Source organism: Poecilia latipinna, unplaced genomic scaffold, assembly GCF_001443285.1.
Source record: "Poecilia latipinna isolate Pla-1442-1.1 unplaced genomic scaffold, P_latipinna-1.0 Scaffold90, whole genome shotgun sequence".
Lineage (NCBI taxonomy): Eukaryota > Metazoa > Chordata > Actinopteri > Cyprinodontiformes > Poeciliidae > Poecilia > Poecilia latipinna.
In genome coordinates, this window is record NW_015112706.1 from 309,219 (window position 1) to 331,946 (window position 22,728).

A 22,728-nucleotide genomic window follows, 5' to 3' on the forward strand; every position below is an offset into this window, starting at 1 on the left:
ATGGACTGAAGAGCACATGGTCACTTCATATGTCCATCCACTTGAGAAACACCAGGTTGTCTCTCCTCAATTGCTGTAATTATTTCCTCAGAGAAAAGAATGGGAAATTTTTGTTTGGCATTGTACCACAACCAATGTTTCTGGCACTAAGCTTGTGGAAGAGTGTGTTACTTAAGTACAACCTGCCTGCTTATAGTGTTTACCCCTCCACCAAGCAAAGATGATGGAAGCAGACTCATCACTGCAGAGTAGCCTTTTGTGGAGACACTCTTAGCAGCATAGTTGTGTCCTGTGAAGGAGTCAGCCAGCACAGAAAGTTTGTACCTGCACTTTGTCAGCAGTTCCAAAGTGCAGGTACTTCTTTGTCTTTTTGGCATGCTTCATTCTATGACGAGGTTTGGATGCCACCATCTGTTCATCGATAGACAGAACTGGACTCAACTGGAAGTGGGCCTGGCAGCCAGTCACCATGTGTACATGGGCCTCTCATAGTCTGCTGTTTGTCTTTCTCCCATTATCATAATAATAACATAATAACAATCTTTAATGTCATTATAGAACCATGCAATAGTTACATGGATTATAACGAAATAGGTGAAAAATAGTACTAAAAGGTATTTAATGCTACCGGGTATAAACTGTTCTTCAGTCTGTTTGTTCTTCCTTTAATGCTACTGTATCTGCAGCCAGATGGCAGCAGTTGGAACAAATTGTGACCGGGGTGTGAGGAGTCTTAAAATATTCTTGGCTTTCCTGAGGCAGCGGAATCTGTGGACCTGTGCATCCTCATCTTCCTCAGAGTTGCTGAGGTATGGTGGCTACTACATGGCTTATGTCATCAAACTGGGGAGGGCTGTTACACACACTCACAAGACGAATGAAAATTATGAGGCATTGCTGTTGTCAATGAAAGAACGAACTAAAGAACTGGAACAGCCAGAGCGGACCATGAAGTTGTGGTGTTAGAAGTGGGCCAGCTGGCCTGGCTGGCATGCTGTGGCTTAATGTATATTGTCTTGTTCCTTTTTGTTGTTTTTTGTACTGCAGAATATGGACAGATGTGTGTGGGGCTTTTCCTTTTCTTTTGGTCAGCATGTCTTCAGATCTAATAAGGTCTGGATGAGGTACAGATGAAGGCGGTCCTGCTTGGGATGTAGTAGAGCACAGGTCTTCAGCCCTGGTCCTCAGGACCCACCATCTTGCATGTTCTACATGTTCACCCTCCAGCCCAGCTGATTCATTACATCCTCAGCATGCCTCCAATGACTGCAGAAGCCTGTTAATTACCCAGTCATTTAAACCAGGTATCCAGCAGCAGGAAACAAACATGCAGGACAGCGGGTCCAGGGACCAGGGTTAGAGACCCTAACCCTATCCCTAACCCCGGAATTACCAGCCTAGCTACCGTGTTTCCCCGAAAGTAAGACAGTGTCTTACTTTCTTTTTATCCCCAAAAGCCCCACAATGTCTTACTTTCGGGGTATGTCTTATATTGGAAAAAAAAGACGCGGTGACGTATGGAGGGGGGGGCGGCGCGGAAGTGGGCAGGAGGCGGCGCTCATTAAGATCAGAGGGAGGTGGCAGACGCGGCGACATATGGAGAGGGGGACGGTGCGGACGTGGGCAGGAGGCGGCGCGCAGCTAGATGAGAGGTGTTTCCCCGAAAAGTAAGACATATGTCATACTTTCGGGGTACGGCTTATATTAGCCAACCCCCCTGAAACACCCGATACGTCTTACAATCGGGGGTGTCTTACTATCGGGGAAACACGGTAGGTAATGCCTAGTAGTGTGTCCTGATCTTCCTCTGGGTCTCACGTTCCTGAACAACCTCACTGGGGAGGTTCAGAAAGCGTCCCAACTAGACGCTCAGCCACCTCAACAGGCTCCTCTTCATGTGGGGCAGCAGCGCTCCAACACTTTAGTTTTTTTATGTTATTATTTGGTAATAAGTTTAAACATCAGTTTCAACATCTCAGTTTCAATTCAGTCCTCAAAAATAAGAATTTATCATGACAGCAAAAATTTTCCAGTAGATGTCCTATTGGAAAATTTTTGCAAAACCTGAGAAATTAAAAATAACCAAAAACTTTAAAAACTTCATAGAAAGATGCGTTTCATTGTTTGCTGTTTGTGTTACTAAATATAAAACATCCTGTCAGTTCATGCTGATCGGGTCTGTTGGGCAGGAATCCCAGTCACATCTGATTATGAGCTCAACCCAATTCCTCTGACTGCCGTGCTCTTTTCAGGGACCAGACCTAGAAGTGACTGAAGGAAACTGCCTATAAAACCTGAATTTCTTACATGACATTTTACAAAGTTGATCTTTATGCCAAATGTCACTTGATCAGTACCCAGGAAATGACCTCTGACCTCCTTGCATTAAACACTACCCACAGTGTTTGCAGTTGTTGAGAAGAATGCAGGGGTTTGGTAACAGCCTCTGTGCTCTTTGTATACGTCACAGTTTTTATTTAATCAACATGTCATTCCTCAACTCTCTCTTAACGTCAGCACTGCAGACTAAGACTAATCTGATTGGAATTTCTAAGGTAGACTAAGAGCTAAAGATTGATCTGCTCACATGCAATCTATAGTGTTGCAGAAAAAGGGCTTTGTACCTCAATGGGTTAATCAGATGTTGTTTTCTTTCCAACGACATCTTTACGGTGGATGATGTCATCACTGAAGTATCTTTTTTTGTAACGCCCATTATCAGTGTAGCTTGAGTGATGTGTTGGAGATGTTTTTGAGCCACATGCTTACAACTCGCAACTTATTGTCCAAGACCAAAATAAAACACATGAAAAGCCAATAAAGCCCAGTATAATAACCAGCTCTAGGTTTTCCCTTGAAACAGCTCAGCTAGACAGGCATTAGCTGTTGTTATGCCTGATGTTGGTTTTAGAAATAAAGTAAAATGTAACATTTTATGACATTAAATTAATTTCAAACTCTGATTATGGCTAGTACAAGTGCACAATAGGCTGTACATCTCATATGATTTAATATTAATAATAATAATGAAAACTTAATTGTGAACGTGTGGGGCTTTCATTTTGTGTGGTGGTGTGCCACCATCAATAACACTTGCTCAGAGCACAAAACATTAAATTAGATTGAATAGATCGGCCCTTATGGATCAGGCACATTGTCACCAGTAGCTGATCTAGAATTTTTTTCAATATCGGGATGGATACAGACATTAATATCCAATCAGAGTATCTTTAGTAAAAAAAAAAAAAAAAAAAAAAAAAAAAGAGTCCCTCATCATCCATCTCTGTCATGATGGGATTAATTCTTTGAACCCACATGCGCAGAACACAACTCCAGAGACAGATACATGTTAAGGTGGTTTATTATAATTCAAAGTGCAGACAAATATGTACAGATTTCTGGAACCGGTGCTCGTTTCGGTGGTGCAGGATCTCTGGATTCAAAGGGGAACAAGTAAGATGAGTTCAGGGTTCGTGGGAATTTACAGTCTTGCATTTACTATTGGTCTTACTTACAGGTGGGTGAACTGAGCTGGGGGAAAGGGCCACTGTGGGTCCGGGGCTGGTGGTGTGGAGAGAGCAAAGGCTATGTTGGAGGGCGGAGAGGTGAGTGGAGGAGCTTGATCTTCTGAGGTCCAGGAGGGAGCTGCCAACCGGAATGTTGAAGTAGGTTTGTTACGGTGAGGAGGTTCTGGAAACTCGGGCCACCAATGGGTAATCTCCACGGGGTCTCGAGGGTTCTGATCAGGCTGCCAATAATCTTGGCAGTTCGGATAATCCAAGGCTTCACGGAGGAATAACCTAAGAAGAGGCAACACAGAAAAGATTACACAGGAGGTAGGCAGGTCGGAGGTGAGCTAACTAATGATATGTACCATTACTGGCTAACACTAGAGTGTCGGCTGCTCCCTCCTGATATACTCCTCCAAACGAAGGTAGGTGGTGACAGGTGTGCAGGTAGGCAGCCGCAGGTCCAAGCCCTCCAGAGAGGCCCCAGGATGCCCCCTGGTGGAGAAACTGGAAAAAACCCAACCAGCCATCCCCAGATCCTAACAATCTCTGGACGATGCTTTGCTTCATCCAGAGAGTCTGGGTTCTCTGCTGTTGAGAAACAGTTGCTTCCAGGAGATTTAATATTTTTCACAATTGCTAACTTTTGTCTGTGACCTTATAGTCTTTATTTTGTCAGCATTGGTAAATGTTTTAAAAATACATAAACCCAGTAAAACTAACATATATTTTAATGGGCTACATCATCAACAAATGGGTGTATGGACAATAGGAAACGTTCTTTACCACATCTTTTATGCTTTTGTAATCAAAAGTATATTCCTCAATAAGAAAATCTAATCTAAGAAAATGTTAGTAAAATTAGGAAGTTTTCTTCAGGTTATATGATAAAGTAAGCTGTTACTGCCTGCCTATGACCAATGTGTTGTCTATGCTCCATCTATGTGTATATATGGATGTATTCATAAACCGTGTGTGTGTGAGAGAGAGAGATAAGTTTGTGGATGTTACATTGTGCTCAGTGAATGGTGATCTGGTCCAGCATTAAACTGTGTCACCCTGTCTTTGACACTGACTTTGACATCTTAAAATGGTGCCTATAAAGTATTTGTAGCCATCTTAAAAGACTATTTTTTTCTACCTTAGCAGAGGGCAAAGCTTAGCTAGGGGGCAAAGTTTTGAGGGCAAGTCAACCATGAATTCCTCATGAGAACATAATGTCCTCCAGTCAAATGTGATGCCCTCTTTGCAGAAGCTTTGCAGCAAACAGGGTCATTACTAGGCAATAATCTCGAACACTGGCAATGTTCAAGTCAAAGTCTACAGCTCATTTCGATGTATATGCTAGATTTGACATCGAGGAAGATGTGCAGAGATAAATGTTTTCAAACCTCAACAAACTAAAGCAGTATTGTAAAGAAAAGTGGGTCAGTGAGGTAAGACCTCCGCAGTACTGGTTCTGTTGGACCTCAGTGTTGATCATGACATTTTACTGAAATGACTGGAGTTGGGTCAGACTCTTTGGTCCAATACTCAGTTGGTTTGAATCTTGCATAAAAAACAGGGATTTCTTTGTTTCAATAGGAAACTTCTCATCAGACCTTGTCCTGTTAAGCGACGGGGCCTGGATAATACCTGTGTTAAACGGACGGCGGAGTTCGGCGACGACAGGCGCTTAAATTCCGTAACAAAAGTAACAGAAAACCCAGTAAATTCTAGATTCTAACAGGTAAAAATAGTGCACAAAAATCCGTGTAGGACGGCGAAGTCCTAGCGCAAAAATTCGCGTGATAGGTGGACGGAGCCTGGTGCTGCAAGGTTGGAGACCTTGCCCTGTTAGGCGACGGGGCCTGGATAATACCCGTGTTAAACGGACGGCGAAGTCTGCCAAAGACAGGCGCTTAAATTCCATAACAAACGCATGTTTTTATCTTAAATCTTTTTCTTTTTTCCTTCTTTTTCCTTCTTTTTTCCAAAATCTCTTTCTCTTTCTTACTGTTTATTCAATGTCACATGCTGTTTTTATTTTGTTTTTTAATTATGTAAAGCACCTTGAAATGCCTTGCTGCTGAAATGTGCTGTTACGGCCCAAGGCCTTTTCCTCTGGGTCTCTAACATCCATGTTTTGGACTCTTAATTGGTGCTGATTGGAAGTGGAGGCAGCTGGCCAGTGTCTCCAGATGACTTCAGATCCACCTTAAGATGCATCACTTTCTCTGACTAAGCAGCTCATTCTTTCTGTCTCCGTGCCACTCTCTCCCCTTTCTCCCTTTCTTCCCCAACCAGTTATGATTTTTGTTAAATAAATTCCCTTTTAAGTTATCTCTTGCATTGCTTCCCTTTCATTTGTTATGGTTTAAGAGCCAGACCATAACAAAGCTATACAAATAAAATTTGATTGATTGATAAAAGTGGACAGAAGTCCCATGTAGGGTACCCCAAAGTTCAACCCTAGGACCCCTCTAATTCAATATATATTTGAATGAAATATTTGATAGCCATTTGACATTCTGACGGATTACAATTCAAACACCTAGATACTTAGTGCAGATGCGCAGATATTTTCATCTTTACACAGAAAACAGTTCAGAGGTAACTAAATCAATCAACATCTTATTTAAGTATTACAACTGATCTGAACCTAATGCATCTCGCTGTGGAGAAACTTATCTGTATTCATCTGCTTGATGTATGATGGCATGATATGGATTCTCCCCTTCTGGGGGAGGGTCAAGGGTGAACTTAAACAAGTGTACAAACGTACACTACTGCATCAAGGCTGAATTCATTGTAATGATAAGTCTGGGCTGACAGAACGAGGGAGGAAGATTGTGTATGATTTGGGGGTGGGGTTGAACTTGTTAGGTCAGGCTTGGAACCCGTTCATAACTGCTTGCTGTTCTATTATCTTATTGTTGACAATAAATATATATTTTTGAAGAGGAGTTTGATGTTGTGGGATTATTCTTGGAACTTTGAGCTTCAATCTTTAGTGAAGCTACTTTAATGGGCTATAGAGGAAATCGGAGCAAGGTTCTAATAATATGTTAGATTCAATCATTAAGGTGGGCCACTGACACATGTCACATAATACCTTGTTGATATCGCTGGTTGAACACAGAAAAACCTTCACAAAGGTTAAATATGATCTAATGCAGAACAATACTGTAACTAATATTAGTACTTTTAATAACAGCATTTAACATGCTGAACACAACTCTACAAAGCAAGCTGCAAGGGAATAAGAAAGAGAGAGAGAAAGATGCTTAAATGTCACCCAATGAAATATACTCCTGATCAAAATCTTAAGACCAGTCACAAAATTGCAAGAATTTGCATTTTGCACTATTGGATCTTAAGAAGGTTCTAAGTAGAGCTTGACAATGTTAAAAGAAGAAATCAGCGTAAGAGACAAAAACTTTTGAGCGGGAAATTAATTGAAAACTGCATTTACACTCAAACATGATTTTTTTCAGCTGATCAAAAGTTTAAGACCAGGGTTTACCCCAGTGTATTATAAGCCTGGCGGCCTGCTATGCTTTAAAAAAAAAAATCTTTTTTTTTTCTAAAGCCGGGCTNTTTCGGGGTACGGCTTATATTAGCCGACCCCCCTGAAACCTCCGATACGTCTTACAATCGGGGAAACACGGTAGTAAGGATGTACTGACAGGCCTAACGGCGTTTTCTCCTGGTTGAGTAACATTTGGACAAAGACGGCAACGTTAACAGGTGATAGTGGCTGATTATCTTGTGTGTCCTGCTTAGACTTGTTCATTACATATTTACAGCTTAATCAGTTAACAGGGTTAGTCTTGTAATGCAATCCTTCTAAATAAGGTGTCTGATTTATTTTATTTTTTTAAATTAAATTTACATGAATCATTTTGTAACTATAATTATGTGATTAGAAATTATATATGTCCTCAATAAGGTTGTTGTTAAGTAGATTATTACATTTTCTTCTAATTTAAAATTAGATTTTCTTAATATTTGTTGGATTTGCCTTTTACTCTGTACTTGAGTTTTCTTCATCATGTTTTCTCACAATAATTTACGGGATTTTGACCCGTTTCTCTCAACAGAACTGCTGTAACTGAGTCCGATTTGCAGACTGCCTCGCTCACACACATTATCAGCTACTGTAAAATTATTACTGTAAAAAATTTTTAACTTACTGTAAAAATACTGACTTTGACTTTCACACAAATACACATTCATTTCTAGGATACAGAGCCAGTCTCTTTCCTTAATAATGTGACAGCACCAAGTGTAGGCATTTATTTTTTAGCGTAAAAAAACAAAACTGACAGTTTTATTGGAAATTTTTGTTTCACTATTTGTTCTGCAAGAGCATCAATAAATATGAGTAAATTAAAAAAAAATATGATTAAATGTAGGTTTTGTGTGCAGTTTAGTGATGTAAATTTCACTTCTTTAAATAAGTTGCGTCATGTTTAAATAGAAATATTTTTCAAGAATACTATTTGTGACGTTACGAATACTGTGCAGTTACAGCATAGATGCCTAAAAAATAAGTAATAAATTGTTTTTAAACCATAATTTCATCAGTATTACAATAGTACCGCAAAAAATGTAAGCCCATTTTGCCCATCTCTAGCTGGCACAAATATTTTTATGCTGTTTACCGTTGCACATTTATCTCTGAACAGATAAACTCGGCACCTTCAAGCATCTCAAATTATTCTTAAGAATAATTTCTACCTTCTCTGCTATCTTTACTGATTTATTTTTATTTCCCCCTGATGACTCACAAGAAATCATTTAAACTGGTGCATTTTGACTTAAAATACTCCAGTTTAAATATTAATTAACCTCAAAGAAGTAATGCATGCAAACTTCCAACTTAGATGAACAATTCTCTTATAATTCTGGCATATAGCAACTGTTCTGGCTGTCGCACCGTGTATGTACGTTTCTGGGCTTCACTGTGTATTTCTTGGTTCCTTGTTAGAGGGTTCATCATCCTGACTACAACAACGAGCTCACCCAGTTCCTCCCTCGCACCATCGTGTTGAAGAAACCTCCAGGAGCCCAGCTGGGTTTTAACATCCGAGGAGGCAAGGCATCACAACTAGGAATCTTTATATCCAAGGTGTGTGCAGGAGTAGTTATCATGCCTCCTAAGCTTTTATTTTGTGTTTGAAAGACCCATATATTATGGTAATAAATAATATTTTGTGTCTTTTGTGGTGTCAGGTGGTCCCAGATTCAGACGCCCACAGAGCAGGACTGCAGGAAGGAGATCAGGTTCTTTCTGTGAATGATGTGGATTTCCAAGACATAGAGCATTCGAGAGTAAGTCACAGCAGAACCAGTGAAAGTTAAAGTTAATTCATCACAGTATTTACTCCGTTTAGCATCTCAGAAGTTAGGGTTAGGGGTTAGAATGTGTTGTAGTTTTGGTGCATTTTTCTTCACATTATTTGGTCTGAATTGTCTTCTGGTTCAGCTGCAACTTATTTTTTGGATTATCGTCTCACTGCTCAGGTTTGACACAAGACAATGTTGATGTATTTAGTCTGAAATGTGAAAACTGATGTTTTTAGTATATGCTTTTTTCATTTTAAGCAGAAAATTTTCACCTGTAAATTTGACATAAAACAGAAGTCCAGGACTTGTTGGTCATTCTTCAAAATGGGAAAGAGAAGAAAATGGGTCATTTAAGTAATACAGATAATACCTTTTTATTTTTCATAAATCATCAAATGGCTGTAAAAAACCAAAATGGCTAGAATCCTAGATTTTCCCATTTCTAAAGTCACAGCTATAATTAAAAAATCAAAACAGCTGTAACACCCAGTGAGGATAGTGAGGGAGGCAAAGGTCCAAAACTACGACAGCACAGAAGAGCAGCGGAGAGAGGAAAAAACAGAAGAGTAAATTTCTACCAAAAAATTCACAGAAACTTTCTAGAAAAAATAAGGGCATTTGAGTTTGAAATGTTAAAAATTTGCTAGAAAAAACTCAAATTTTGAGATTAATCTAAAATTTTCTAGAAAAAACCAGAATAATTTCTGTTCTAAAAGTTGTAAATTTGCTAGAAAAAAGCCCAGAAACTAGAATCTAAAAGTTTTTCTTTCTTGAACATTTCTGAGATCAATCTAAAAAAAGAGTTCTAGCAAATTTTTGGACTCTTCAAAAAGTGAGTGTAGTTTATTTTTTGAGATTTACCTCAAAAGTAGACTTTTTTATTGCTATTTTTTTTATATCTACAATCGCCCCAATTTGCCGTCATACAAAGCTCATTCCTACCTGCGGTGAAATTTTGATATGAGATTATGAGGATAAACGTTGACATAACGTGTGCTGTTCACAAAGCTTACTTTCTGTAAGCTTCTGTTCTGTTTAAGCACGTTACATTTTAAAAGTTTGAAGAACGAGTAGTGCAAGTCGTGAAATTAATCACCAGTCACCAATAACATTTGTCACCCTCTTTAGGCGGTAGAGATTCTGAAGACTGCTCGGGAAATAGTGATGAAGGTTCGCTTCTTTCCTTACAGTAAGTGCTTTGTTTCATACAAAGGCGTGTTTACAGATTTGGTTAGTCTGGTTTCATTCAGTGAATGTTTTTGCAGGCTGCAGGAGGAGTAAAGAATTGACACTATCAGATAAAATGTGTTGAAAGCCCTGTTGTAACACTGATCTCAGCTGTGATAACATAAATGTTTTTCTTTGTGCTCATTTAACTATTAATTTGAACCCTATCCAGTCAACATGCTCAATCTTGTTTGGCTTAGATTAAATCTTTCATTTTATTTAACCTGTGAGCGCTTTATCTACCTTTTTCTGCATTTGAGTATTGAAAAGAAAAGCATATTTCAGGATTTGGATGATTTGGATGATTCTCTTGGTACGCTGGTGTAACACCAGCGTACCAAGATCAAAATCCGTTGGATTTTTAAGTTTCCAAAAGAAAAACAGAAAAGCTTTCCCGAATTATCTCATAATGATTCGTTTTTCAGCTGAATAATGGTTTTCTCTGTTCCTCCCATCAGACTACCAGAGGCAAAAGGAGAGAACTGTCCACTAGGGGGCAGCAGCGTTCCTAAAACACTTCATTCGACGTCATTTTTCTGCTCCTGCAGACTCCTAAGCACTCTACCGCAGCTTCGAGATGACAGATTGTTTGTCTCATTCAAATTCCTCCATGTTGGGAAGATCCGTTCTCTGGTGTAGTGGTTAAAGATGGTGAAATGTTGTCAGCTGTCCTGCAATATTTGATAGTTTCTGCCGCATTACTGTCCAATCATATAGTGTTATGCTTTGCATTTGAAAATGTATCATTGTAATCTCAATTACTGATTTTTAAAAAAGGGTTTTAATGTAATTTAGTACTGATAATGTCTCATCTATGTTTAATAGCATTTTGAAGTCCCAAATGGTACAGATTAGCCCACTAATCTTGACATTAGACACTAAAACAAAACATTAAAACACTGACGGAAATAATTTATGGGGACATTAACTGTAAGGGCAAATCGTGCAAGACTTCTGATAAATTTTAAATATTTCTGTGTCTGTGTCACTTTACAAGTTTTTGAGTATTTATCAAATATTGTAATTGTGTATGAAATTATACAAACTGTAAATATGAATACTAATTTTAACATCCCATTTTTGTATAGTTTCTCCATTCAAGAAACATTAACAAATTCAGGTGCCAAAAGGTTAACATGGCTTCATAAGACATTGTTATACTTTTATAATAAAAAAAAACATTGCTTGAGAATTTCAGGGCATTGAGTGTTTAACTACGTTCATTGTTGATGTCAATGTCACTTCTTTACGTTTCCCTGCAGGATGTTGACATGAACTTTGCACCAGGTGTCAGTAACAGCCCAGGTAATTATTACACACCAGGAATTCATGACAAATGAGCCAATGAATTAGTAGATATTTTAACACAGGGAACAAATGTTGTAACTTCTTTAGTACTTAGTAATACGCCTCATTTCCTCTTTGGGACGATGGAAAGTAAAATTTTCCTCCAAACAAGGTGTGCACTGACCTCCAAAGAAGAGTTAAACTGTGATCTTATCTGATCAAACTACACATTCCTAGTATTTTTTCTTTTTTAGCTCGTCCCAATTTTTAGCTTTATCCCTTGAAGCATACTTCTACATGCTTTTTCTTCAGCAGTGGAGTCTTGTGCAGTGCGACCACAGAAATTAAGTGATACTTACACATTCAGAAATGCATTTTTGACAAATGCATTTGTCAAAAATGTGTTGTGTGTTGCAACAATAAGGCTGCAAAGATGTTGAGGAAGTTCTTAGTTGTTACCCAGCATTGCATGCTTTATGTGCCAAACCGTCAGCAAAGTGCAGGATTGATTTAAATACTTCATCACATAGTTTGTGGAATAATTTTAGATTTCTTTGTAGATTAATTGGATTGATACCAGTACTTGTTAAAATCAATAGAAAAGGACAAAAACAATGTTTGCCAAACTGTACCAAGAAACATTCTGTACGTTTTAAAAAAGTTTGCCAAGCATTTGCGCAAATGTTTATTAAAAGACTGTGTAATTTTAGGTTGATCATTTAAACTCGACTCATTATGATTTGACGTTTTTCGTAAACGCAACGTGGCACATAAAAGATGAATGACCCGGGCTGAAAGCTTTTCTGTGCACTGGAAGAACTGGCACCAGACCTGAGAACGAACTGGTTTGTTCCAGAACGAGTCACAGAACTCGTTCCACTCGGTCTGTAGAGAAACTGACCTCGTACGAGGAATCCCGTCAGTAGGGATCACTGTGGTATGTCAGGCTTTGTTTGCTTTATTTTGAAAAGTCAACCTGAAATATTCTGAGAACATAAAAAAAGAAAAAACAAACCTTCAGCCAAACAGGCGTCATTACAATCCTGGCTTCATCAGTTTAGTGTAATAAATAAACTTTACCAAATATTTCACATGGTTTCAACCAAACCCAAATTGTTAACCAATATTGCTATTTACATAAAATGTTTCTCTTTGAGAGAATGACTTTGGCATATGTTACTCCATTGCACTTCATTTGATTGCACAACTTCTTCATTACACATTGAAGGGGACAAATCTAGCCGGTCAATAATTAACTAGTACACAGTATTTTCCTGAAAAACGGCCAAATTTCTGTCAACATGCTAGCATGAAACCTGCGTTGTGTCATTTTAACTGGCCATATGCATGAGTTTAAAAAATAAAGGAAGTCTCTGAGGTTCTAACAGAAAGTTGCATTTTAGGAATTAAGACTGAGCATGGTCTAATTTTTAGTTTACAGACACCAAAAATATGCCAATATCTAACAGTCGTACTCCGTTTCCTTTCACATTAAGCTTTGTGTTTTTTTTTTTTCCATAAGTAGAAAATAAATACCCTGGCCAAAGACCCGTTGTATTGTGCTTCTTTAAAAATATCCACCACCTCTGTTCCTGTACACAAGCTTAGATTCAAAGAGGTGACTGGTACCTTGATCTGAGCTCTTTTCTGCATTAAGACGTTTGTAAACACTTCATACTTCTGTAAGGCACACTGATATAAAACTGAAGGATTGAGGTGATGTCGCAGAAAGCTGGGAGTCTTAAAGTCTCTCTTAAAAAAACACTATGTACAGGTCACCCCCACTCTCTCTTATCGGCCACCTTTCCTTTTTCACTTGTGCGACTTTTAGCTGCTGTCTTCAGCGTCCTGACCATCCAGTTTGGAGCTTTCATCCACGTTTTCGAGAGAGTCTGCTTTCTGTATGGACAGCAAGGCAGGGTCCATGTAGGAGAGCTTGTTCTGCTTCGGGTTGAGCCAGGCCTTCATGTCGGGAGAGTTCTTCTTTTTCCACGCCGGGTAGTTCTTTCCCGCCTGGTGCACGCTATTCAACACCTGGAAGGATAAGAGATGACGATCAGAACGGCTGCTTTATGACGGAAAAGATTTGTGCCACACCTCCACTCTCAGCAAACAATGCTCAAGGTAAAAAGGTTTACATAAATCACTGCGACAGATTGTATTGAAGGTGGCTCAGTCAAAGCTGAAAGGTTGTGAGAAAACGTAAAGGGAAAAAACAAAACAATTACACATATTCTAACTGGTTTTAAAACTGTGCAAAAGGCAAAAATAAAACTCATAAAGCAGCCAGTATTTATACATTTGACTGCTTTGTAACATTGTCTCTTTTTGATCAAAGAAATCCCCATTAAAAACAATTAGATTTGAAGGCTTTCTCTCTGATTCCACACACATAAGCAAAACATTTACCTCACATACACTTTACCAAATATTTCACTGGCCAACTAAAGAGACAAACGATCCAAAAACTTATTGCATATAGTTTTATTTTGGAACTTATTTTCATCGTTTATGGTTCTGATCCCCATTTATCAGATCATGTTAATCTTATGAAAGACACAAAACTGTGACCTCTGATCAAACCAGAACAACTGAGCAGCAGCAGCAGCAGCAGCAGTAAACCACATTTCCTTACAGCACTGCTTACTTACAGTAGACTGTGATCAGTTTTCAAATTAAGTTTAGAATATCCACATTACAAGCAAGAACTGATGCAAAGTCATTATATTTGCATACCCAACTTTTTTTGGTAGACCAAAAGTTTAAAATAAAGAAATGTAAAGAGGACAAGGACTAGCTTTGAGCAGAAGTCCAACCAAACTGGACATTTGGTTGGTACCAAATGTCCAGTTTCTCTGGCCAAAACTGGGACAGAATGACCAGCAATTGGCTTTGTTGGGTTGTAAGGAAGTTTTTGATACAATCATTAGAAAATATCTTGTTTTTACACCCAAAACTTGGGTAGAAAATGGTTAACACTCCCAATGAATTGAGTTTTGAAGTGCATAAATGTTGTCTGATCTATCTTTCTCCTAATTTTCTTTGTTTTGTCTCTGCTTGTATCACAACTAGGCTGAAGTTGATGTGCTTTTTGTTTTATTTCAGTGTTTTTCATGCTAGCTCTGACACCCAAGCTCACAAAACGCATTGTTTGTTTATTTTATGATTTTATTACGCCAAACAGCCTAGTTTTTGTATCAGCTCCCATTCAAAGTATAACGTCTACCATCCTTGGAAAGGAGACGCTTGTATCTCTGCACTTCTGTTTCGCTACAGGGCATAAGCAGCCGCAGAAACTTGTAAACGTGTCTCTAAATAGTTCAATTGAGACAAGACCTGGGGAACAGGTTCTGCTGGGCGACCAGGTAACACCTCGAGCTGAGATTCTCCTTTGTCAGCAGCGAGTTTTACCTGGACAAGGCCCTTCAGTTGTGTTTCTATGGTTACCATTGTTAAAGACACATGAAACCTGAACTCAGGCCTCTCACATGTGTACATTTTATGTTCTCTTAAGGGACACACTCCCACATTTGTGGAAATGCCGATACACGTTTTGAGCCTTGATCTGTTTAAATTTGTGGCAGAACTTACCCGAGGAGCGAGGACTTGGGACGCTTTGTTCACCACCCATTTTGGAAGAGAACCTTAAAGAAAAACACATAAATAAGATACAAATGTCTCTGAAAATGTTAGGTAAGGATGTTCAGGATCTGGCTTGGTGGTTTCTTACCTTTTGGGTCAGCTTGTGAAAGATAAATGAAAATACAGCTGTTTGGTCCTGTAGCTTTGACGTAATAACCAGTCAGGATTGACACTGCTCTTACAAATTTGTTTTTTACCGCAAAGTCCTGCAAGCAAGACATGGAAAGTTGCAAAAATAGTGAGAAAAACAGATGTGTGTCCATTAGATTAAGTTGTTGGGAGGAAGACGCATACCGGGTGTTTGACAGAGAAGTTCATGACAATGTACTCGTCCCCCTTCACCTGCCATGAACGCAGAGTCACCACGTCTCTGTTCTTTATCGGCTTTGGACAGCGCCCTGCGTATGTAGGCGAAAAAGTAAAAACATAAAATTTTCCATTAGTTTCACATCCATGGATCCACGTGTTGTGACAATAAATAGGCTAGTGAAACAAGACGCCACTCAGTCTTCATGGGAAAGTCTGAACAGGAGCAACAGGTTTGTGGAAAGATTAAAAGCAGTGACAATGTCTCACACAGAAGGCTATAAGTAGTGGCTTTTAACTAAGAAAATAAAGCAACTGCAAAACTGTAAAGCAAAACCTTTAGACTAACGGAAAGGAGTACTCACATGAATAGTAGCCCACATCCGCATTGTCAGAGAGCCGGGCGATGTCATAACTCTCCATCATGTTGGTGTCCCATTCCTTGCGGTACTGACCGTCATGAATCACGTCGTACATGGTGGCAGCCGGCACATCTTCGATGCTCATTCTGCACTGAAATAGGAACAGCGTTTATTAAAACGTATACGATGACACATCTTTCTAAGCTTTTCATCTTCTACCTCACAAAGAAACAGAGCAATGGATAGGTGTACAAACATTACTAATAAATCAATATACTTGTAAAGACATCATTTTGTGCCATAAATGTGTCTGTTCTCTTATCTTTTGGACTGCATATTACAGCTTGTACTTTAAAACTTTAGAGGTTACATTCTTCAACTTGAAGATGCTTTCGTGGAACTTGCATGACGTCCTCAAAAAACTTGCTTGTTCTTTATCAAGATAAATTGTTGGAACTTATCTCTACCTTTCATACAAACAGCAGGCAGCTTTCCTGGAACTTACCTGAACTTAAACTGAACTCACACTTAGCTACATACCTATAATTTCTTTGCAGCCATCATTGAACTTACCTGTAATTTAGGATGCTAAAAAGTAGTAATAAGCTCCATAGAAACGCCAGGTGAGTTTCTTGACAATTACAGATGCATTTTAGGAAAGTTTCTGGAAAGTCCTATAAAAGTTTCAGTAGAGCTCCTGGACACTAGACCATGTTTATTATTTGCTTCATTTCTGAAGAGGATCTCAGAAGTTTGCTGATTTGAGAAACGCTGAGGTACATTAGCCAACACTCTGTTTACAAAGGAGCAAAACGTAATTATCACTAGCATTTAAAGTAACTTACCTTGATTTTATGGACTTTGGGTGAGTTGATCCCCTTGTCTGGAAGAACTTCGATCCAAACTTGCCTTCCACTATCGTCATACTTTTTCAGCCAGTTTTCGGAGGCCAAACATTGCCTCTTGAAGTCCTCAAATGCCTCCTCGTTGGGTAAAATACTCATGTTTTGATTATAAAATAAATCTCAGGTCACTTCAGTCCAGTTAGAGATCCTTCTCCAGACGGTCAGGGTTGTTCTGCGGCTACCTGTCTCTGCGTTGATGCATTTATACGCACCGATCAAGTCGGGCAGGATTCCTGGGTTAATTCCTGAGCCATTCCTCTGAACAATGACAGCCTCTCCCTCTGACGTGAGAGCGCTTCCGGAATCCAGGTGTGCGTAAAAGGAGGAAAAAAAGGCGAGGCCCCGCCCTAAAACACAGCTCTAAGCGCTAACAGCCGCCATTATTTAAACAATAAAACATATTTTCTCCAGGTGGAAACTGATTCTAGACGACATAAAGAGACTTATTAGAACTGACAGCTAGATTCTTTAATTGTGTCGAGATTGCGGGAGGCTTAACGGAGTGGGTGTGTGAGGATTACTCAGGGTTGATGTAGCCACATCACGACTTTTTACAAAAGTAGGCGTACACTGAAAAAACAAACTGTTAGAATTAACCAGTACATTTTACTCCTTCTAGTTTTAATACTTAAAATGTGCTCAGTTCAAACACAATGTTAAGTTAGTGGTGTTGTTTCATTACGCAGATGTATTTGTTAAGTTCTCTTCTGTTAAACGGTGGAAATCAAAGTGTTTGTGAATTACATTTTCACTGATCAGATAAAATATAATTAAAGTTATAAACTGTAATAACACTAGGATTGTATTATAAAGACTTATTTATAACACAAAAAATAAAAAAACAAAAGAAAACTTGTTTAGAGCCGACTTAATTTTTATGATAAATATCTACTGTAGCAATTTGTTGTCATTGTTTAAAAAACACAGTCTATTTTTAGGATTTTGGAATAAAGAAAAATGACAAACTCTACATTTTCCTCTACATATTTATGGTAAATAAATAAAAAAGCAGGTAATTTCCAACCAAGTGATGAGGAAAAATAGATCTAAAAAATTACTGGTACTTTTAGTCGCATTTTATTGTGGAAATTCAATGCAGTTATTCCATGAAAAACTACTAAGTATTATTTTATCTATATTTAAAAAATATTAGTTGGTTCTTTATAATTTTTGTCAAGGTTATTAAGAGTCAAAGGTTGTACACTCCTTCACTAGGATAGGAGCATACTTATTTCCAAGTTAGGATAAAACATTGTTCAAATATTTCAAACCTACAAGTTAAATCAATCAATACAAGATATTTGATTAATATAAATACTTTCATAACTACAGCAGTATAATCAATCATCTTTAGTTAATCTTCCATCTGTTGTCTGTTTAAAAGCAACTAGAAAATGTTACGTAAGTAATAAAACTGCATGATTTCAGGAAGGTAAATAACTGAACCACTACAGCTGCAATAATGATATTTATTACAACTGACCCACATTTGTGTGACTCTTTTCTTTGTTTACCATTAAACAATGTCCCCACAACACTTTCTGACTGTTGTCAGTGAGGACAGAGTCGGTCCAACTGGCCAAGTTTATAACCAGCATTGATGCATGACACATGAAATATGGTGCATTGCATCTAAACATTATTTTCTGATTGCAATATTACACATATTGACATTGCAATGCAATTTGATATATATTGTGCAGCTCCATTAAATGGTAATGCATTTATTTAATTCATTCTAACAACGTGTTATGAAAACATTTTCCTCATCAACGCCTGCCAATATCTGCTGTTTACCCTGAAGCAAAAACTTCCTCTGGGTAAAAAAGATCAGCAACTTGATTTCTTCTACACAGGAACTTTTTAACCACAAGTTATACCAGTTTCAAAAGAGCGTCTATAAACATGTCAGGACATGAAATGAAAATATCAGCTGACTGAATCAACATATTCAGTAACATTTTAATCAAAATAAGCAAAAATGAAGGAGTTAATTCTGTAGGACGTAACTGCTGTTGGATATTATGGTTACAAACATATGTTTGGTTAGTTTTTTTGTATTTTATTGACTTATAATCAACCCCATAAAATCTGTTTTTATTGTGTAAACTGGGCTGGAATTGTAAATAAAGCAAGGTCATTCCTCTGTCATTCTGTTGTACAATGAATCAGGCAAACTCCCAAATTACTAATTTGAACAACTTTACTCTGGCTGCTTAAGGGTTATTCTAATAGACGGTGAATAACCGCTCCAGTTGTTGGCAGCCTCTAAAGACACTGGTGTCCTGAGCCTTTTATATGCGTCAGCTGACTGCTAGCTCACAAGACAATTTACCCATTTTTTCTTTTGATACAGGTACACACACCAGCTTAAGGAGGTTTCCATCAGCTTATGAAAGCAAATAAAAGCATCCCTAACTTGATTCTGCCACCTTTGTTTGTCATTGCTTTTAGAAAAATGCACATTTTAGGATGGCTTTTCGTAGATTAAACTACTCACTACATGTGTTTACACTACAATCAATTATGTACTTAGCCTAAAGTTACATGTATTCTGCCATGTTTTCTTCCATGTCTTGTTTAATATGTATTTCATTTGTAAAAACTGTTTTAGTGATGTAAATCATACAATGTGTGGACAAAACCCTAAGTCTATAACAACAGTCGGCGCATTACTGCAGCTAACTGTGGATCTAAACTAAACTAAACCGTTTTTCATCATGGAAATGAAACATGGTGGATTCTGAGCCTTTTCTTCCATGTGCAAACTGCAAACATGCTTCCTTCTTACCTCTCCTGTACAAAGGCCAGATTAGTGGAGTTCATGACTAATAGTCTTGCTTTCAGCTGCATTGCACATCGTCACAGTCCCACGCTTTCACAAAGCTCCTAGAGCAACCCACTCTTTCACAAATGTTTGTATAAGAAGTCAGAATGTCAAGGAGTTGGGTTTTATCCACACGCGACTATGGAAATGAGGTCTGGAATGGTGACTCAGTAATTTTAAAGCATACTGTTGTATTACACATAAGAATCCTTGATTTTCCAGTCATCTGAGGAAAACCTCTGTTGCACCTTAGGTGACCTACTGTTCTTCCTTGAACATGTCAGAACAGGTCTACAGGCTGTACAAAACATGTCCATTACATTAGATCAGAGGTTCCCAAACTGTGGGGCCATTGCATGGGGGGGGGGGAATGCCGTCCGGATGAAAAAACCCCCAAAACAAAACATGAACGCTGTATGTGCTGGGTTTTTACCTTAGAATGGCCAACTCTCTGTTATTCCTGTCAATTTGATACAGTAGAGGCTTCCACACTTCCCATATCTGTGTCCTCTGTCACTTTTATCAGCAGTTAAAACTGTTTAATCCGTTGTGAACATGGTGTAACCTGTTTTTCCGAGCCGCCTTTAAACGCAACATGAGCGCTACGGCTCGCGCTAGGTTTCCACCTGTGAAGGAGACCTGCTGCTGCTGGGCGGAGCTACGTAGGTTTGTGTTAGAATCACGGCAGCAAACCAGCAAAACGCAAAGAACTTTTCACAGTTTTTCCCTCCAAACTAACCGACTGAGTTGAGTAAAGCTGCTGGATGCAGGTAATGTTAGCTAAAAGATGACTAGCTAATATCAATACAGAACCTTAAGCTTGTTAACAAGTACCTTGTAGGCTCCTGAAGTTGTTGTCTATGTCCAGCTCCTTACATTCATTTTGTCCCCAACAAAGTCGATCCCCCCCTCCCCCCTGTCCCAGACAGCTATTTGTAATCCATAGGGGGGGTCCCAGAAAATGTTTGGAAACCACATGTGAAAATGGCTGCAAATAGATGCACAGTTGTACAATTTACATCTCTGAAAAGCATTAGTAGAGCATCCTCCACAACCAACAAGAACGCAGAAAGTGGTTCTGAATAAGTTAACATCAAAACTCTTGTCATTTCCAGCAGCCTTTGGAAAAGTACATACAGCAGTAAAACCAGTTCACCAGTGCTGGAACTCAGCTTGCGTTTCTAGGTGACAGGCAAAACTTAGCTTGGGTTGCTAGGTAACGCGTTGGACTTCACTGGGCCTGCTATGTGAGAGGCAGTGCCTGCTGATTTGTGACGTTACATTATGGAGATTTTGAAAAGGTTCAGTTTCCAGGTACCAGAAAAACATGAACTTATTGCCAAAAACTGGCTGGATGGTATCTTTTAGGCTCCTGGGATGCTTTTAGACCCACGTCTCTACTTATTCACTTATACTTATGATGATATTCAAGTATGATGATGATGCAATATTTATACAATATTAGAACTATATTAAAAGATGAATATAATTCATTTTTAATAAAAAAATTCAATGCTAAAAATGCAATAACAGCTTTTCTTTAGTGAATGCTTGATCATTTGTAGCAAAGGATGCATCTGCAGCTTAATATAACATTTTTGACTTAATATTTTATCAAGTCAGCATGTGCTTGACCTAACATTAATACAGTGAAGGGCTCATCTGGTGATTTTTTAAAAATCAACTGGTTAATAATTGGACAACCAAAGGTACTTAGGATATTGTTTTTCACAGGATTTGAACCAGGTGAAGCTGGAACTCTACCACTCAAGTCCTGGTAGAACATATTTACATATAAATCTTAAATGCAAAATCAACCTGCCATTTGGGACCAGAGATGGAAATTAGCAAGGTGGCTATAATCTCATGTATTTACCGGAACATTTTTATTAATAATTATTGTCCCAATAAACAAAAACAAACTTGAAAATGTAAATTTCGTTGTACAGCTTTGGTTTAACAGCTCTGTTGTTCCTTCAGCCAAGACCTTTTCTTAAGCGTCTGTATGCTCCAGTTAAAAGATTAACTAAATGAGTTGATAATTGATTGGTCACTATTGATTATTGCAGCCCTACCCGAAATGGAAATAATTGTGACACTCCTTGTGTGGGTCGTAGTGAAAATGGGTCGTAATTAGGTCACTTTTGAAGCCAGTTGGTGGTACAGTTTTATTTTAGGGTATAAGAGTAAATAAAAATCCTGATTTGAATTGAGTCCTCAATTGAAATTAAAATATAAAAAATGAGGTTAAACTGAATGACTATCCACTGGTTCCAATGTTGGTGTGTTGATTCTACAAGTTGAAATTCATTCAGAAGAAGGAAAGCGGGTGTTCGTAGTTAGCCACTCCCCTCTGTTGTAAAACTTCATACCACTGACTCAGTGAGTAGTTTCAGTCACACACCCACACAGGGCAGGTTTTTCACATTCAGTTCAGGTGCCACAATTTATTTTTGGAAACAGAAGCCAGGAAATAATAAAGCGTGTCATAGTTTTACAGGTTATGACAGCATTTTTTATTTTTTTTTTACCAACAAGGACATGACAAATTTTACATTTTGGTGAAATATCTTTATTTTATTCCATGTGATAGGCCTACACTTGTGTTTCAGTAACTCTCCTTTTTATACATAAGATAAGTAATAGTACATTATTCACACAAACATTGCTAAACACGAGTAGACATCATATTTCAAATAGACAGACACAATTCAGAATAGCACAAAGCTGAGTATTTAGTCAGTGAGAAGTAATAGAAGAGCTGCTCAAGATAAACTGTTTGTTCGTGAAGTAAATAAATACCTAAACCTTCGAGTCCGTTTCAAATCGCCCACAATCCCAAACAAGCAACACCAAATGACCAGTGTCCTTTGTTGTGCTCTCTAGTTAATTTTATTAATAGACCATGTGTGTGTGTGTGTCGAAGCGGTGCTGACTTATAAATGCCACCTTTACGCGGAGCTCTAGCGGAGACACAATAAATAAAGCAAACCTCCAACATGCGTGGCAGCGTCTGTACTTTTGGTCAAGCTCAAGAAGGTCAACTGTAAGTCCAAGTTACAAAATAAATAAATGCATAAAACCAAAACGGTCCCACGCAGGCAATAGCAACACAATAAAGGATGCTGCAACTAACTTCTGTGCACCGTTTATTTTTTTATTTTTTTACAGCGAGGGTGTTAGTAAGCCGTATCTGAGGACATCTACCTACCTAACAACTCTACAAAAACAACTAGTGAAGCCATGAACCAGTCAACAGGCTCCTCTGATAATTTACAATATTGTGGCTTGATTCAGTGCACAACATGGTGAACAAACAAGCAAGGCATCTG

General features: G+C 38.4%; 2 protein-coding genes across 3 annotated transcripts in view; one reads left to right on the forward strand and one right to left on the reverse strand.

Moving 5' to 3' along the window:
• The window catches only part of pdzd11 (PDZ domain containing 11), a 15,294-nt gene extending 4,035 nt beyond the window's left edge, over positions 1–11,259 (forward strand). For both annotated transcript variants that reach the window (XM_015023843.1, XM_015023850.1), the window contains exons 3-6: positions 8,482–8,622; positions 8,727–8,825; positions 9,969–10,029; positions 10,526–11,259. In XM_015023843.1, the coding sequence (XP_014879329.1) occupies positions 8,482–8,622; positions 8,727–8,825; positions 9,969–10,029; positions 10,526–10,560 (336 nt within the window). In that variant the 3' untranslated portion in view covers positions 10,561–11,259. The remainder of the gene's footprint in view (positions 1–8,481; positions 8,623–8,726; positions 8,826–9,968; positions 10,030–10,525) is intronic.
• Positions 11,260–11,600: 341 nt separating this feature from the next.
• Positions 11,601–17,123, reverse strand: stard14 (START domain containing 14). Its single transcript, XM_015023795.1, has 6 exons — positions 16,510–17,123; positions 15,668–15,815; positions 15,291–15,394; positions 15,085–15,202; positions 14,946–14,998; positions 11,601–13,388 (listed from the first exon to the last, which is right to left on the reverse strand). The coding sequence occupies exons 1-6, from the start codon at positions 16,666–16,668 to the stop codon at positions 13,182–13,184; spliced, it is 789 nt and encodes a 262-aa protein (XP_014879281.1). The 5' UTR covers positions 16,669–17,123; the 3' UTR covers positions 11,601–13,181.
• Positions 17,124–22,728: the final 5,605 nt, after the last annotated feature.